Raw genomic sequence first — 15329 nt, forward strand, 5'->3', positions numbered from 1 at the left:
TTTGTTCGTTCGATGCAACAGTCAAATAAGTAGAATGCTCAGCATAACACGATTTGCGCCAAACACGAAACAAAAAGAAGCCGAACACAGAAGGAATTCCTGATAACCCATCTGCCCTATATGCCTTTATGCTCCCGAATTTGCGTTTTGACCCTTTATCCATTCTATAACTTGTACCCACACTCCCGAATCGTTTTGGCTGCCGATAGAAAAAAAAAGAAAGATATGTATAGATATTAAAATGAGTATTCCAAGGAGATCCATCAAAAGAAAGCCGCAAATCGTAAAATAATCACGCGTGAAGCTGTTACCCGAACAGCCCAAAAAGATGCGTTGCAAGAAACAAATAAACCGAATAGCGACTTGTCATTGGACAGTCAAGAGGAAGACACTAGCGCGAAACGATAGTTTCGCAGGGGTGACATGTCGCATCCTGCCCGTAGGTTTGTCGTTTTAGGCTTTGCCGTAGTCATGTTCAATGGCCAAGTTCACATCAGACATTTCGGAATCCAGATCCGAGCTCGACCGTGCAGATGACAGCAACCTTACTTCCTCTTCAGGAATGGTATTTCTTTCTCCGAGGGTGAACAAGGATCCCCGGCGCTGAGATCCATTTCGCTTCTGTTCGTCCGCGTCGAGCTTCTCTGTCGCATTGAGACGCCGAGGTTCCACCTCCTCGATGAAGCAACTCTCAATCGCGCCTATCACGCACACGACTCCGCATACCCACCATGCAAGAACGGAGTAACCGCTCTCGAGCCCCTTCGAGTGGAGTAGTCCGGTGATCGTCGGCCCCAAAGCTCGGCTCAAACTGGCAGTTGAAGCTGCCACGCCATTTATCGATCCAAGTACCGTCGATGAGGGAGCGGCATTGGCAAGCAGAATCGCGCTAGAAGGGAATGCAATCACGTGCAACGTAATTTTGCCCAGCAAAGCCACGTATGCAGCTGGAATCTGGAGACTCGAGGGCAGCAGGATGAGATATGGAACCGCAAAGTAGAGTGGCGGCCAAATCATCAAGACAGAGCGGAAAGCTCGGAGGGTGCCGACATGCCGGACGACAAAGGGAAAAAGCCACAGTTGTGCGACCATTGAGTAAACGCCCTGTACTGCCAGCATGAAGCCGATCATCTTGGTTGACAAGGCCAAGCCTCCAGTGAACTTGAACGGAAGAATCGCTGCATCATCAGACTTGGGCGTGCTGAGAAAGACTGGCATCAACTGATCAAATGACACGCTATGGCTGAGGCCACAGTCAGTTTAGATTGGAAGGAGAAGAATGATCCATTCTGGGAAGACTTACTATGCTAGAATTCCATAGCCCACGATGTTGAAGATGACCTGCCTGGTGAATGCTTTGCCAAAACTCAGACCCTTGCGGGTGTACTGTTGCTCGATGTCGTCCCCTGTCGTATCAGAGCGTGGGCCGTCAACCGAAGAGGGGCGAGGAGTGCCCTCTCTACTCCTATAGACTGGTGGAGAGTCATCCTCTAACGGTCTGTAGTCTCCTTGGCGGTTTGCCTCGGCTTCCTCTTCATTGGAAGAACATTCATGACCAGCTGAGAATTTGCTCAGCAGCCATCGACCCAACTCCAGGCCGGGATCGCGGCGATATTTCTTTTCTGCATGCGTTTCTTCCAGGAAGAGAATGCCAATCGTGATGCCAAGGATGAGGATAACGACGCAAACCAGGTTCGGAAGCAGGAAAGGGAAACGATCAAAGACGGTACCTGGCTGGCAAAGGCCGGGATAATTCTGGCAAGGTTGAGCCAAAGCACCACCAAGTGCTGGGCCAATGATTGATCCTAGACACCAGACAAATGGCATGATCGAATAGGCGCGTGGCTGATGTTCCTTGACGGTGACAATTTCGGCCACAGTAGTCTGGAGGACTCCGATGTTTCCGTTGAGCAGTCCTCCAAGGGCGCGCGCAATCATCGCCGTTGGCAGGTTGGGTGAGAAACCGAAAACAATCATGCTGATAGCCGTGCCAATTAAACCCATTATGAGCACTGGTTTGCGTCCGACCTTGTCGCTCATTCGGCCCCAGAATACGCCAGCGCTGAACTCAGCAAAGGTGAAGGACGATGTAATCATACCGGCGTAGAAAGCAATCTTTTGGTCATTGTCGGTCACGTGAAAGGACTCGACCATGTAGTAGACATATGGAAATATAGACATGAAAGCAATCGGCTCACAAATGCGGACAAGAGCTTGATCAACGTCAGTCGAGTCCGGTTATCCATCCAAGAAAACGAGAGAAACGTCTAATCGGCTCTTGGGCAGGATTGGCAAGCAAAGTACAAGAAAGACAACGCGCCAACCATGGATTCTCTCCAGTTTCATAAAGTACGAGATCCAACATACCTAAGACAAAGAGCTGCCGAATAGGAAATGCTGGTTCGTCATCTTCAAGTCTTCGGAGGGCTCGGGTTGGCCACCAGCGCCATGAGAACATGATGGAGGCTGCCGTAGAGCAGATTCTGCTCTCGATGTGATAAAAGCGATATTCTCAAATACCACGACCTAGGAGGGTTTAAATATAATCGGATGAGGATGCAAGTTGTTGTCGTAAGCAGATCGAAGCTACAGCTGGTAGGGAAAATCAGCGCGATATCGAGGTTTTTCTCCGCAAGCTCTATTCTGACTCAGTGTAGGGTATAGGTCATTAAAGATTCAGGACGTCAACGAACAACTGGATTTCTTCGTAGAGAATAAGGATAACCAAAGAGAAAAACAAAACACTGAAGCCAGAGTCGTAGATATGGGTAGTAAAGAAGAGTCGTGGCAGGGAAAGTAGTGTTGAAAAGGAAGAGACTCTTTCCAGAAAACTAGAAGTTAAATGCGAGGACTTGCGGTCCTAGTTAAAGTGGAACGGGAGCAAGATTTAAAGTTAAATGAAGCATCCAAAGCGGGTGGAATATGTGATCAGGTTGTAAATGGGACTGAGGCTGGAGATCAACGCTAATGTTGTTTGCCTGACAGTGACAGGTAAGTTATAATAAGTACAGGACAAGCATCAGGCGGCCCACATTTTGAGCAGTGTTACAGAGATGTGGGGGAGAAGAAACAAGGCTGCAGAAGAATTCTCAACCAACTGAAAGCTGCAAACAGAGCAATACGATGATGGACGCTGAGAAAGGGGGAGGCGAAAGGTGCCAGCACCACGGGTACCGGCAGAGGGCGGCATGAGTAACATTGAATCCACCCCGAAGAAGTGAAAAGAAAAAACTCAAAACCTTAGTGACGTCTGACGATAGTAGTGACTTGCCTCTGTACTCCGTACGTATGTACGAAAGGACGCTGTAATCGATGATTCATTGAATCGTCGGAACAATGAACAAAGAAACCCACCGCCCCAGTTCCAGCGACGCCTAACAAATCCACCAGCAGACCCATGTACCTGAGCCCCGGGCACCGGGGAACAGGGATAGCTTCTCGCTAGGGCCATCTAGAAGCGCGCTAAGTGTGGCGTAAGGCGATCCTCGACTTTCCCAGGAGGCCGGGTTTGGTGATAGATCTAAGTTGAGACGGCATTGTTGTCTAGCGTTGGTGCTCCACCATACCGGGGAATTTTTGGAAAAGGCGGAATAGACCGTTTTTTTTGGCCTCCCCCCTCCCCGGTAATGGAATGAATTTGTTGTTCTCGGAAATTAGAGCCTGCAGGGCAAGAGATTCAAAAGGAAAGAACAGGCACCTGGTCTAGGCAAGTAGTGAGTTTCTGTCTGATGACGTCTGGTCACAGAAGAAGAAATGCGGTGAGTGTGTTCCGATTACATGGGTCGACACAATTATTGAAACTTGAAGAGCTGTCATCACCATGAAAAGTGGGCCGGATTCCGTCTCAGAAGGTCGGTTCCAGGCGATTCGCGAATCACCGAAGGACGTGGCCAGGCTACTGTTGACCGTTAGCCCCTTACGGCCTGGGAGAAAAACAAGTCCTGCCAAGGCAGGGCGAGCCAGACGAGTTCGATTCGTCAGCTGGAGTAACGAGTTTTCCTGACCGGGGTAATACCATTGTTGTGAGCCTGTGATGTTGGCGGTTACGCTTAATCGCCCTCTCACATTCCAGATGCCCATTTGAGAATCAGATATGATCACCACTCCGCAGTCCCCATTGTTGTCATTTATTTTCCGGACCTTCCATTTTGGGTTTGGGCACCAAAGATACAGTACTCAACGAACATCTCTGCGATGCGAAGAAGGAGGGATTCTCGATCCTGTCATGCACAGAAGAAATTAATTACGTATGCATAGACGATCGCACGCTTTCATGCCGCCCTTTTTTGGACTCCGCTATTGTTGCAAGATCCAGTCCATCTGGTTTTTGTTGTCTGTCCCACGGTCCACCAAGGCAAAAGAACCATACGGACCGGACGGAGACGACGTTCCGGACATCCGTACCGTTGTACAGGTTGCTTAGCCGCGTCCATACCGCAAAAACGACATCCCAGACTGTAGCGGCGTGGACGACTGTCGGAGCGAAGGCTGCGACAGAGCAAAGGGGGATGGATCAAAAGACAGAAGAGATCGTCTGCAGGTCGTCATTGGCTGGAAGGGTGGGCAAAAAGCCCCGAAGAGTGTCGCGCTACTCCGTAGACCAGGGCAAGGTTCACCAAGGGGACGCAATCATTTTGGAGGGATTGCCAGTCGTCACATCCCGAACCGCCCAACTCTTAGGGATCCTTCAGTCTGGATAGCCTAAGCAAATAGCGTCGATGGTGGAGACTAGCCTTTGGCATTAGGTCAAAACGCCGCTAAAGCCTAGAGATCTTGAACAGCCACGCGAGTCAGCAAGGATCTGGAATGATTAGCCTCGTGTGATGGGGTTGTTCCCAATATCAAACTGGGCGTCCAGGGCCCTGATAGGCCGGCAGGGGGGAATAGCGCCAGCCTCATGGAAGGGGTCTGCTGCGCCGCATTTGTTTCTTAGTCGCAGCGACCCACTGCTGGGCAGCAAAAATGGGCGAAGCGGATCAGCTGTCCTCGTTATTGGGATTTGGGGCTTTGCGAGACTAGCTGATCAAAGACGTCATCCGTAATCACTCTGATTCCCAACGGTTTTGGCAGTCAGCCAGTCCTTGGTGAAGTTGTGCGAGGCGACCCAGGTGTCAATCCAACTGCGAGCACGAGTCCCGTATGTACGGAGTGTGATCGCGTCTATCTCCACGCTGTCCTGTCTGGTCCCACTCAACCAAACACAGAGAATCCCTCCTGATCGCCACATGTAATAAAAAGCAAGCATCAAACAACCGAGCGGTGTCGTTCTGATCTCCGACAGGGGTTCGACGCGACGGTGTTGTGGAGTGGCTGGGATTGCGTGGTGGTCGACATGGGAGAGACGCGACGGACCTGGTAGGCAGGTGCGTCCTCGACGAGCAAGTCACGCTGCCATTGCCCTGCTGTACGGAGTAAGTTGCTGCACATCAGTCCACTCCCCCACAGTGCTCCGTACAGAGTAGACTCCTACGCCACTTCCACAATGCCTAGTCTCTGTATCCCGTGAGATTTCGGTCCCGACAGTCCGGAACGCTTTCTGCAACCGGGCGCTGATCCTGGGATGTATCATGGACCCGGACAAGTCAGAACGACAGCTTTGCAGACAGCATGTACGACAGTACGACGTGCCCGTAAGTCTGCACCGCCCTTACAGGGAAGCATCGAAGTGCTAACCCAGCCAGAATCAGCAGCTCCTTCCAAGCCACCAGCCTCGATCAGCGCGCAGTGGACTCGCAATTCGGTGTGGCTATTACCAATCCCTGCCAGACCTGCAGACAACAAGATCCTCACGAGCTCGGTTGGACTGATGGATTCCGATGTACGGAGTGATACGCAGTACAGAGTATGGGTTGCCTGACAAAGAAGGGCCTCGCGTGCCTCAGTAGGACTTACTTCGCCTCAGCCTCTTTGCTATGAATCTGTCATACAGGGCATCCGGCGTTTTAATTTGGACTGGGCTGACGTCTTGCTACAGCGTGAGTCCGGTTGCCTTCTGACGAACCGTCCAATGCCAATGAATTTCCCGGTTGGACTGACCGATAGACTGTTTGCCTGTTTACTCTTTTTTGCCCTTTGGCCCGAGATTTCAATCCGGATCCCCTGCCCGAAACCGCGGACGTACATACACCGCTGTCTCACGTTCAACACGGGCGGCTGTCATGGTCACCGAGTCCCCGGTCCTATATTGACACATATGTCAAACATTGGGCAAGAATAGTAACCCCCCACATTGCAGGTTGTCGCAAGCTTACTGGAACCAGGTAGTAATCAGGCAGCTCCAAGTTTCGGACTTTGAAGGTCATATGATCCAAATAGTCGATGGGCAGCTAATTAAATCTTCCAGGGGTTTTGATTATTGTTGTTGTCGAATCTATATCCTGCGCATCCGACTGGATGAAGAAGTATTATTTTGTACACCTGAGAATACTGCATGACGAGCAACCGATGCTGCTACACAAGCTCTATTGGCAAGGTTAATAATGACAGCAACGGTTGCCACATGACCACATCTACTACGACACGGTCAAACAGCGGATAGACAATTAACCAATCCATCTTGATTGAATCCTGGCGGTGTCGTCCAATTCAGTCAGCAACCCTTTGATCACAGCCATGGCAGTGGCCGGCTGCTCTGTGACTCGGTGAGACGAAAGAAGAAATACAAAGAAGAAAAAAGAAACGCAACGTTATTAACTCAGGCGCTACATACAACATGCGTATCCTGTCCGGGTTACCATTATTTGTTTTCGCATTGGCCAGCGTCTATAAACTTCAAAGTACGGAGTATACCAATAAGCTTTGCGGCATTGTGAATAGAATACTCCGGAGTACTGTCCTGTACACCCGGCAACGGCAACGTGCACCGACTCATCCAATCCTCGGTACGGAGTACGTCGTGGAGGGACCAGGCTGACAGGAACACTGGTGAGACTTTATGTCTCGACGTACTTAAACGACTATAGACGCGTCCTGGTCCACGTAGTCCGTACTCTAAGACTCTTTCGAAACACACTGGTAGCCTTCAGCCGTACTAAAGTAGTGAGATCGGATCCCTGCTTTTTTCAGCTGACCAACAAGCCCAGGTTGACAGGTCTATTATTGTCATGGCACTGGCGTGCAAACCTGGCGTACAGCATTAGAGCCATAAAATCGTCTATTAATACTCCGTACGGTGTAGCCGGGACTCCGTCTTTGGTCCCAGGAAACGCCCAGGGGGGGAAGCTTGTGGCTGGTGTCACCGGTAACTGGGCATCAACTCCCCCGGACAAATGAGCATGCGAGAAGGCCTGGCGAGAAAAAGGGTCGTGGCCCATTGTCGCCGCCATCCGAGGAGCCTGTTTTTTAGTGCAGGACCGACACGACGGGCGGATGGCTTTTCCCCCCCGTCTGGGCGCTCCGGAACGGTCCCGGGGGTGGGGTTGCCTTCAAAGTCAGGGGACACCAGCAGTGACCGCCTTTCGCGCGCGCCTGGCAGGCGAAAGAAAAGTGTTTCGATTTTGTCTTTAGTCGCCCGCCGGCTCAGACCGGTCTCTCGCCGGCGTTCCGCCTTTTAGGGATCCCTGCTGGCCATGCTGTTTTTTTAACTCTCCGGGACCAGAAGTCCGGTGCCGCGGCCCAGATAAAACGGCCTCCGCGGATCAGGGGATGGGCCCAATCCGCCAATTCGGATTCCTGAGGTCGCTTCATTTGATGATCCTTCGCAAATCCGAATTAATCCTAATAATTATAACTATTATAATTTATGACCGCTCCCCGTTAATGGAAGCTGAGAAGCGGCCAATTGGAAGTCGATCCTCAGTTTGCCACCCGCGGATAAACAAAATATAAGAGAAATAGTCATGATTAGAATACAGAGTAGAAAGGAAGTCTGCGTCCAGCGGTGAACGAGGCGGATTTCATCACGTATTCAGGTACAGACATATTATTGGTTGGTGGCAGGTGTATTATTTACGGAACTGCCAAACGCGCCCTGATTATTCTTATCCTGGCGCTTATCTCCACCCCAATTGCATTTAAAGAAAAATTTTTAATACTTGTGACTGCTGTTTTCTTTTTTGGCAAGACTTACGAGCTCCAATCAGGTATACGATACGTATCCCAGACAGAATCTTCGGTTGTCTTTCCAGCAAGGAGTATGGTAACGGGTTAGCTGTAAAGAGTCCTTATCCCGCCGTTAAGAACGTTTCTCAGGCATCTGACAAATATTATTTCCTGATTGTGCGGCGTAAAGCTGCGACCCACTTGACATTTGTAATTTGTACTGTACATACATACACGTACATACCTACCGATGCAGCTGGACTAGTTTCGTGACTACGATTGCTGAACTCGTTCCCTCAGACTGGGTCATGTTCTAGAACCGACGAAGACGCATAATGGGCCCCTCTTAATTCTGCAAGTCATAAACATGATGAGAGCTGGACCCGGCCCGCCGGAACTGCGCTTTCTGTACCGTACTCCGTATTTTCACGACCCAGACACCTGGGGAATTAATATTGGATGAGAATGTCGTCTGATGTCGGCCCGTCGGCATTATTATTGTCGAGCACACCGCTTTAGCAGCCGGGAAGGTAACTCCGCAGCAAGACAGAGCAGTGAAGAGGTCTCAGATAGGCAGAAATAATTCCCGACAAAAAAAGACTTGTTGACTCCATTTGACTCAATAGTGAGGGAATCATGGGTCTGGCTCAACGGAGTACTCCGTAGTCTCTACATAGTTACCATCTATCGGGCTCCACCTCAAGGAGATCATCAGGATAATAATCTGCGAATCCATGCCCGTCTGACTGGAACAGTATCCAATTCATATCCTGATAATCCTGCAGAGCTAGAAGCGAGCTAGAAGCTTCGAGATGGTGCAGGTGATTTGCAATAATAATAATAATAATAATAATAATGCTTTCTTCATAAGATTCAACTCCTAACCTACCTTCTCCAAGGGTTAGTAATCAACTATTATAGGACTCTGGACCTTAGATGCTGCCTACCATGCCCCTAGAGACCGTACTTGCCTACTACTAGAGAGACCTTGTATGTATCTGCTGCCATCGCCCTCTCAATTACATAAAACGCTGGTGAAGTAGTCTTAATAGATAGATCTACATATAGTCTTTTGAATAGCAAACCCAACTAACTTATACAGCAATAAATCTTAGCATTCACCCTAGAAAATAAAAGTGCATATAGGAGTATGACCAAGCACTAGAAAGAAAAGAAAACATAAGAACTGAGTATAATAATCAATGTTTGGTATTTGTATTTATGTCATTTTTATTTAAGTCACAGAAAAAGTGGAGGACTAGACTGTAGGCCGTATGAGAATGATAAAATGCCATAAGAGGGCTTTGAAATTAGCAGTCACAAGTCCCAACCTAGAACTGTTCATTGTTTTGTCAATTTAGCTATGGTACGCACAAGTTGACCTCGATAGAATGGAGGAAGAGATAAACCCTAGAAAGGAAAAACAGAGTCACGTGATCTATAGCTTTACTTCACGTGATTGACTTTTAGGTCCAAATCGACGGTCCTATGCAACAAAACTCCCAGCCATTCATAGCTTCCAATTGCTGAGCTGTTGTTAAATAATTCGTGCAGATAATTGAGGCGACATGAGAGTTCTTGCATGAAATACTTAGTGATTGCTAAGCATCGTTGTCGCCCTCTGCCAAAGTTTTGCCTGGCAGCTAACTGATACAACAACACAATGGCAAAACCCCAGACGGCCATATTATCTTTTCTCTATCCTTTCCTCGGCGCGCCCAGCTACTCGAGGTCTGTCACCCAGAAAGCAGCTGGCAGACTCTTGCGATGCTATCGATGGCAGAGTACCACGACCAACGTCAAATCCAACGAATCTGAACGAGCTGCGCAATCCTCCCCAGATCTTTCTCACCTGAATCCGTCGCCGGACGACTACTCCCGTTTCCTATTTAAAGACAAATGCTCCATAACTGTGGTGGCTGGCTCTGGAGGAAACGGTTGTGTCTCCTTTCTACGGGAAAAGTATATCGAAGAAGGCCCTCCAAACGGCGGTGATGGCGGTAGCGGAGGTAGCGTCTACATCCAAGCCGTCGAAGGTCTCACAAGCTTGCATAAATTGGCGCGTCGAGGAGTCATCAGAGCCGGACGGGGGAGGAATGGGCGAGGGAAGAGTCAAGGTGGGAAACGGGGCCATGATGTTTTGATACAGGTACCTGTTGGAACCGTGGTCCGGGAGGTGGGCAGATATGACCCCGTGGCGGAGGCAGAGCGGAAGTTCAACAGACTGAGTGGGGAACTGGACGAAGAGGAGTCATTGGAGATGATGGCATTTCAACGAGACCGCTGGGTGCTCTACCCCGGGTCGCAGCCGTCAGACTTCCTGACAATGCCCTTTCCACCGCTACCTCCGCCCCGAAGGTCCAATTTAGCCGCGATGGAACCAAAAGCGCCCATTCATTTAGACTTGTCCAAGCACATGGACAAGCCAATGCTCCTCGCAGCTGGTGCGGTTGGAGGCTTTGGCAACCCACATTTTGTGTCGCGCTCTATCTCGCGACCGAAATTCGCAACGAAGGGTGAAGAAGGCCTGACGTTGCACTTGGAGTTGGAGCTGAAACTGCTCGCTGATGTTGGCCTAGTCGGCTATCCTAACGCAGGGAAGAGCACACTGCTCCGGTCGTTAACCAACAGCCGCACGCGAATTGGAAATTGGGAGTTTACCACTCTGACGCCCAATATCGGTACCGTGGTGATCGATAATTTCAAAGGAAGACCCCTTGTCGAATCATCAAACAAAAAGGCACCCCGGACCAATTTCACCATAGCAGACATTCCCGGTCTTGTTGAAGATGCTCATTTGGATCGTGGTCTCGGTCTAGGTTTCCTTCGGCACATTGAGCGAGCGCGGATACTGGGTTTCGTGGTCGATCTCAGTATGGGAGATCCGGTTCAGACTCTGAAGCAGCTGTGGCGTGAGCTTGGTGAATATGACCGGATGCGCAATGCGAAGGCCGACGACGGCGCGCAGGATGACCTCATTTCCTGGAATCCATTTGGAGATGGGCCGCCTGTGATGCATATTGAGGGAGAGTGTGACTCAGAGTTTCCTGTTACCGACGCAGGGATAGCCCATCCTAGAAGTTCGCTGCCCCCTCTCACGCTCCCACCGATTTACATCAAACCCTGGTTCGTTGTCGCTACAAAGGCAGACTTACCGAACACTCAGGAGAACTTCTTGGCTCTGCGGGACTACCTTCAGCAGGTGCAAAATGGCGTCGTCGAGCACCCTAGTGGCCATCAAGATGGATATAGGGAGCGCCTCTATGTGGTTCCCGTGAGTGCTCTAAGAGCAGAGGGAGTCGATAAGATCCCACGCCTAGTCATGAGCTTCCTTGATTGAAGTTGAACTCCATTCTTCTACAGCATGAGCATTACTTGTATTTATAAAGAGCAAAGGATTTTGCAGGGCATGGGAAAATAGGACATGTATACGAGATGATGACTCAACTAATCACGCCAGGTCGAGCGCTCTCCGATTTGACTTCTGACAGATGTATTATAAACTATTATTATCTTCTATGGTACATGTTCTTGAAAGACTCTATTTGCAAATAGTTGGTGAGAATATAATTTGAGACATGTGACTATTGAATCATTCAAAGCAAACAAAGAGATCAGCACGGAGTAGCAGTGTTCAGTAGGATTGATTAATGATAAGATAAGATCTGTCAAAGAGAAAGAAAAACCTTTGTCGCGTGATTGGTAGCCACCTGCAGCATCGTGGGTTTAAATAGTGACAGGCTTCCTCTGGGGCCGCTCCCTTAGCGACGGATGACGTGAACCACGTCCGCGCGCGGTCAGCTCCCAAAGCTTCTGGAAATCCAGCAGAACCCCACAACAAGCTCGACCAAGTGCCGCCATTTGATTTATTTTGTCAGAAGACCTCGTCTCGCAATTTTCTTCTTCATGATCTGTCCTTTCGTCCGTGTCTTTTCCCCTTCACCCGCTTCAAGGCGCACATGCCATGCAAGCTCTCGTTGATTCTCTTCTGGAGTCCATCCACAATCCCTCCCCCACTGATCCTATCCAAGAATGCTTCGACCATGACTCCGACAAGCTTCGTACGCTCCTCCGGGACGACCCCGATACTGCACTCCGCCTGGCCGACGCGAAACTACGCGAGTTCCCGTTCAAGGATGTGAAGGATTGCTGGCGTCGGTTATACACGGACGCGAGTCTCGTGAAAGCAAGTCTCTTGATCCGCGAGGGTCTCCAGCAGGATGGAAACAATCAGGAGAAGCAATCTGGGGAGAGCTCAGCACTCAGGAATAATCAGGCGGACTGTACTACAGGACAACAGCCCACGATCGACCCCCAGGCTCCATGGCTGGAGTCCGTGGTTCGCTACCTCGACATGGCATTGATCATGACAGGAGCTCCGCTGCGCGAATCAGTCATTGAGTCTCTCTTCTCCGCTCTACAGGCGGCGACGACGACGCCTAAAGACCATCGAACTTCAGAACGCGACTCGAGCGACGGCGAGACAAGATGCCATCCCGCGAAACGGAGAAAGTTGTCTCCCCCGTTATTCCCTCCGGATGCAGCTCCAGCCCCAGAACTGAAGCACCCTGTTCCCCGGGTCTCGGCTCCCTCCTTCGACGCGATCGAGCATCACATACAGATTGTCCGCACGCCATTGGTGATTACGGATGCTGTGGACCACTGGCCGGCGCTATCGACGAGGCCATGGACATCACGGGACTATTGGTTTCAACGGACCTTTGATGGCAGGAGACTGGTGCCAGTGGAGATTGGGCGGTCATATACCGATGAGGGATGGGGGCAGCGAATCATGCCCTTCAAGGAGTTTGTGGAAAAGTATCTCTGGCGGTCTGAGAAGTCAGACGTCAACAAGAACGGAGAAAAGACGCATGACGATTCTGGCCAAACGGGGTATATGGCACAGCACAATCTCCTCTCGCAGATTCCGGCGCTGCGAAAGGATGTATGTGTGCCAGACTACTGCTACATCGATCCGCCGGGTCCTGAAGTTGGGACCCCGGTGTACGAGAAAAAGCAACGTGAACGAGAGGCCAAATCATCTGGAGCGTCGAAAAAGATCAATGTCAGTATAGACGATCAAAATCATCTTCGAGATCTGTCGTCCAAGGGGAACCATGCAGGGAACTCGTCGGACCAGGATTCAGATCTCGGTGTGCCTAAAGACCCAATAATCAATACCTGGATCGGACCATCTTGGACGATATCTCCTCTCCACCATGACCCGTACCATAATATCCTGGTGCAGGTGGTGGGTGCCAAGTACATTCGTCTATACTCGCCACACACGCCAGCGTCACAGATCCATCCGCGTGGGATGGAAACGGTTAACCCAGGTGGTGGACAGTCGGGCGCTGATCATCCTTCAAGCGACAACGATCACGAGCAGCGAGAGCAGCTAATCGACATGTCCAACACGTCGCAGGTCGATCTCGCGGCGATCGAGCTGTCGCCAGCCGAGTCGGAACAGTGGGAGTCGATGTGGCCGGGATTTTCGAAGGCGGAATACGTCGAGACGGTACTGAAGGAGGGCGAATGTTTGTATATCCCAGTTGGGTGGTGGCATTACGTGCGTGGACTGAAGGCAGGTATCAGCGTGAGTTTCTGGTGGGGGTGAATTATTATCAGCGTGATGAGATATCGACTTGACACGAATTGCTCAAATAGACGGGAACAGCGAAAGGCCTTAGAACGAGCGATTATGATGACGAGTACCTAGCAGTTATGTACAGTACATAGTCTCTAGCTTCGAATATCAGGTTATCCAGTGATTTGCATTAGAATTTCGCTAGTCGAGTGCTGACCCTGTATCTTTTAATGACTCTTTATTATTTTTATCCGATTCAAGTCCTGTAGCTGAACAGGGATACCAGCTAAAATAAATACAGCTTGTTTCTTGTGACTGTTGTTGACGGTTTACTCAATCGGTAGGTAGTTAGCTTCCTTAGTCATCCAGTGCATTCATCCATTAATATTCCGCGGGTGGCGTGGCGCGGAGCGGCGCGGGCGTTATCACAATCGATAGTTTAAATTATTTACGCTCGGGAAGAGCAATCATCACGAAACCCACACCACACCCTCCTATCCTCCCTGACATTTCTTATTCCACTATTTCTTATTGTTTTTGTCTTCTGTCCTGCATATATAGCTAAGCCAAACCACCATGGGCGGAAAGAAAATGGGAGAGAACGCCAAGAAGGCGGCGGGAAACGCGAGAGTGAGTACCCCACCCCCGCAGTAGTCATGGACATATACTATTTATCGATACCATCTTTTTTTTTTCCTTTGGATACAATACTGACTTGAAATGCTATAGAAAGCGGAAGCCGCAGCTCAGAAGAAGGCCGCCGAGGAGGCAAAGCGGAAAGCTGAAGAAGACAAGCTCTGGGAGCAGGGCACCAAGTCGAATGCTAAGAAGTGAGTATATATATCATATCTGTGAGATATTTTCCCTTTCGCCCTTACTAACGACACTGTCATTTTTAGGGAAGCAGAAGCAGCAAAGAAAGCCGAAGCCGCCCGCAGGAAAGCCGAGCGAGACGCCCTCCTCGCCGCTGAAGAAGCCTCACTCCCCTCAAAAGCCAAAGGCGCGGGCGCAAAGACTGCACAGAAGAAGACGCGCGGCACGCTGGACCTGTCGCAGCTGGACGGTGATCCTAGCAGCAAGAAGGCCCCGACGCTGAACGCCTCGGGTATCGAAAACGCGCTCGACGCGCTCTCCCTCACGACAAGCCCCGACACGACCAAGGTCGACCGACACCCGGAGCGACGGTACAAGGCCGCCTACGCGGCGTACGAGGCTCGCCGTCTGCCCGAGATCGAGAAGGAGCACCCGGGCCTGCGCAGGCAGCAGCGCATCGAGATATGCAAGAAGGAGTTCGACAAGAGCCCCGAGAACCCGTTCAACCAGGTGCATGTGGCGTATGACGCGACGAAAGAGGAGGTCGCGCGGGTGAAGGAGGCGGAGAGGAAGAAGATTGAGGCGCGGTTGGCGGAGAAATAAGCGAAAAAAAAGGAACGATCAATTTCTGTTTGGTATGATATAATATGGATGATGATCTAGGCGGGAGAAGAAGACGATGACTACGAACGACTACGATGACAAAATGGGTTCATCACCTACGACATTGAACCATACTCCTGGAGATCTCGAATACGCTGGGATTGGTTCCTTATCCAAAAGGATAAAGGATAAACGAAAAAGGCAAAAATGAAAAAAAAAAAAGAACAGAGAAGCAATAATTTATATTCGGGTACCGGGACTCGACGGGGTCTGCTGTGTGAAAAAC

The 15329-nt window shown here is 50.3% G+C and overlaps 4 protein-coding genes across 4 annotated transcripts; 3 read left to right on the plus strand and 1 right to left on the minus strand.

Annotated features, from left to right (window-relative positions):
• Positions 1-453: 453 nt before the first annotated feature.
• T310_1750 (MFS multidrug transporter) lies at positions 454-2458 on the minus strand (the record flags this gene model as incomplete). The annotated part of the gene is made up of 3 exons (XM_013475369.1): positions 454-1243; positions 1304-2213; positions 2368-2458. The coding sequence occupies 3 exons, from the start codon at positions 2456-2458 to the stop codon at positions 454-456; spliced, it is 1791 nt and encodes a 596-aa protein (XP_013330823.1).
• A 7245-nt stretch (positions 2459-9703) lies between these two features.
• On the plus strand, positions 9704-11380 carry T310_1751 (GTP-binding protein Obg; the record flags this gene model as incomplete). The annotated part of the gene is made up of 1 exon (XM_013475370.1): positions 9704-11380. One exon carries the CDS (start codon positions 9704-9706, stop codon positions 11378-11380), a length of 1677 nt encoding a protein of 558 aa, XP_013330824.1.
• A 624-nt stretch (positions 11381-12004) lies between these two features.
• Positions 12005-13779, plus strand: T310_1752 (JmjC domain protein; the record flags this gene model as incomplete). Its single annotated transcript, XM_013475371.1, has 2 exons — positions 12005-13636; positions 13708-13779. The coding sequence occupies 2 exons, from the start codon at positions 12005-12007 to the stop codon at positions 13777-13779; spliced, it is 1704 nt and encodes a 567-aa protein (XP_013330825.1).
• A 424-nt stretch (positions 13780-14203) lies between these two features.
• Positions 14204-15254, plus strand: T310_1753 (DUF1014 domain protein; the record flags this gene model as incomplete). The annotated part of the gene is made up of 4 exons (XM_013475372.1): positions 14204-14257; positions 14357-14457; positions 14527-15027; positions 15104-15254. The coding sequence occupies 4 exons, from the start codon at positions 14204-14206 to the stop codon at positions 15252-15254; spliced, it is 807 nt and encodes a 268-aa protein (XP_013330826.1).
• Positions 15255-15329: the final 75 nt, after the last annotated feature.

Source organism: Rasamsonia emersonii (genome assembly GCF_000968595.1).
Source record: "Rasamsonia emersonii CBS 393.64 chromosome Unknown ctg1118621760002, whole genome shotgun sequence".
Taxonomy (NCBI): Eukaryota; Fungi; Ascomycota; class Eurotiomycetes; order Eurotiales; family Trichocomaceae; genus Rasamsonia; species Rasamsonia emersonii.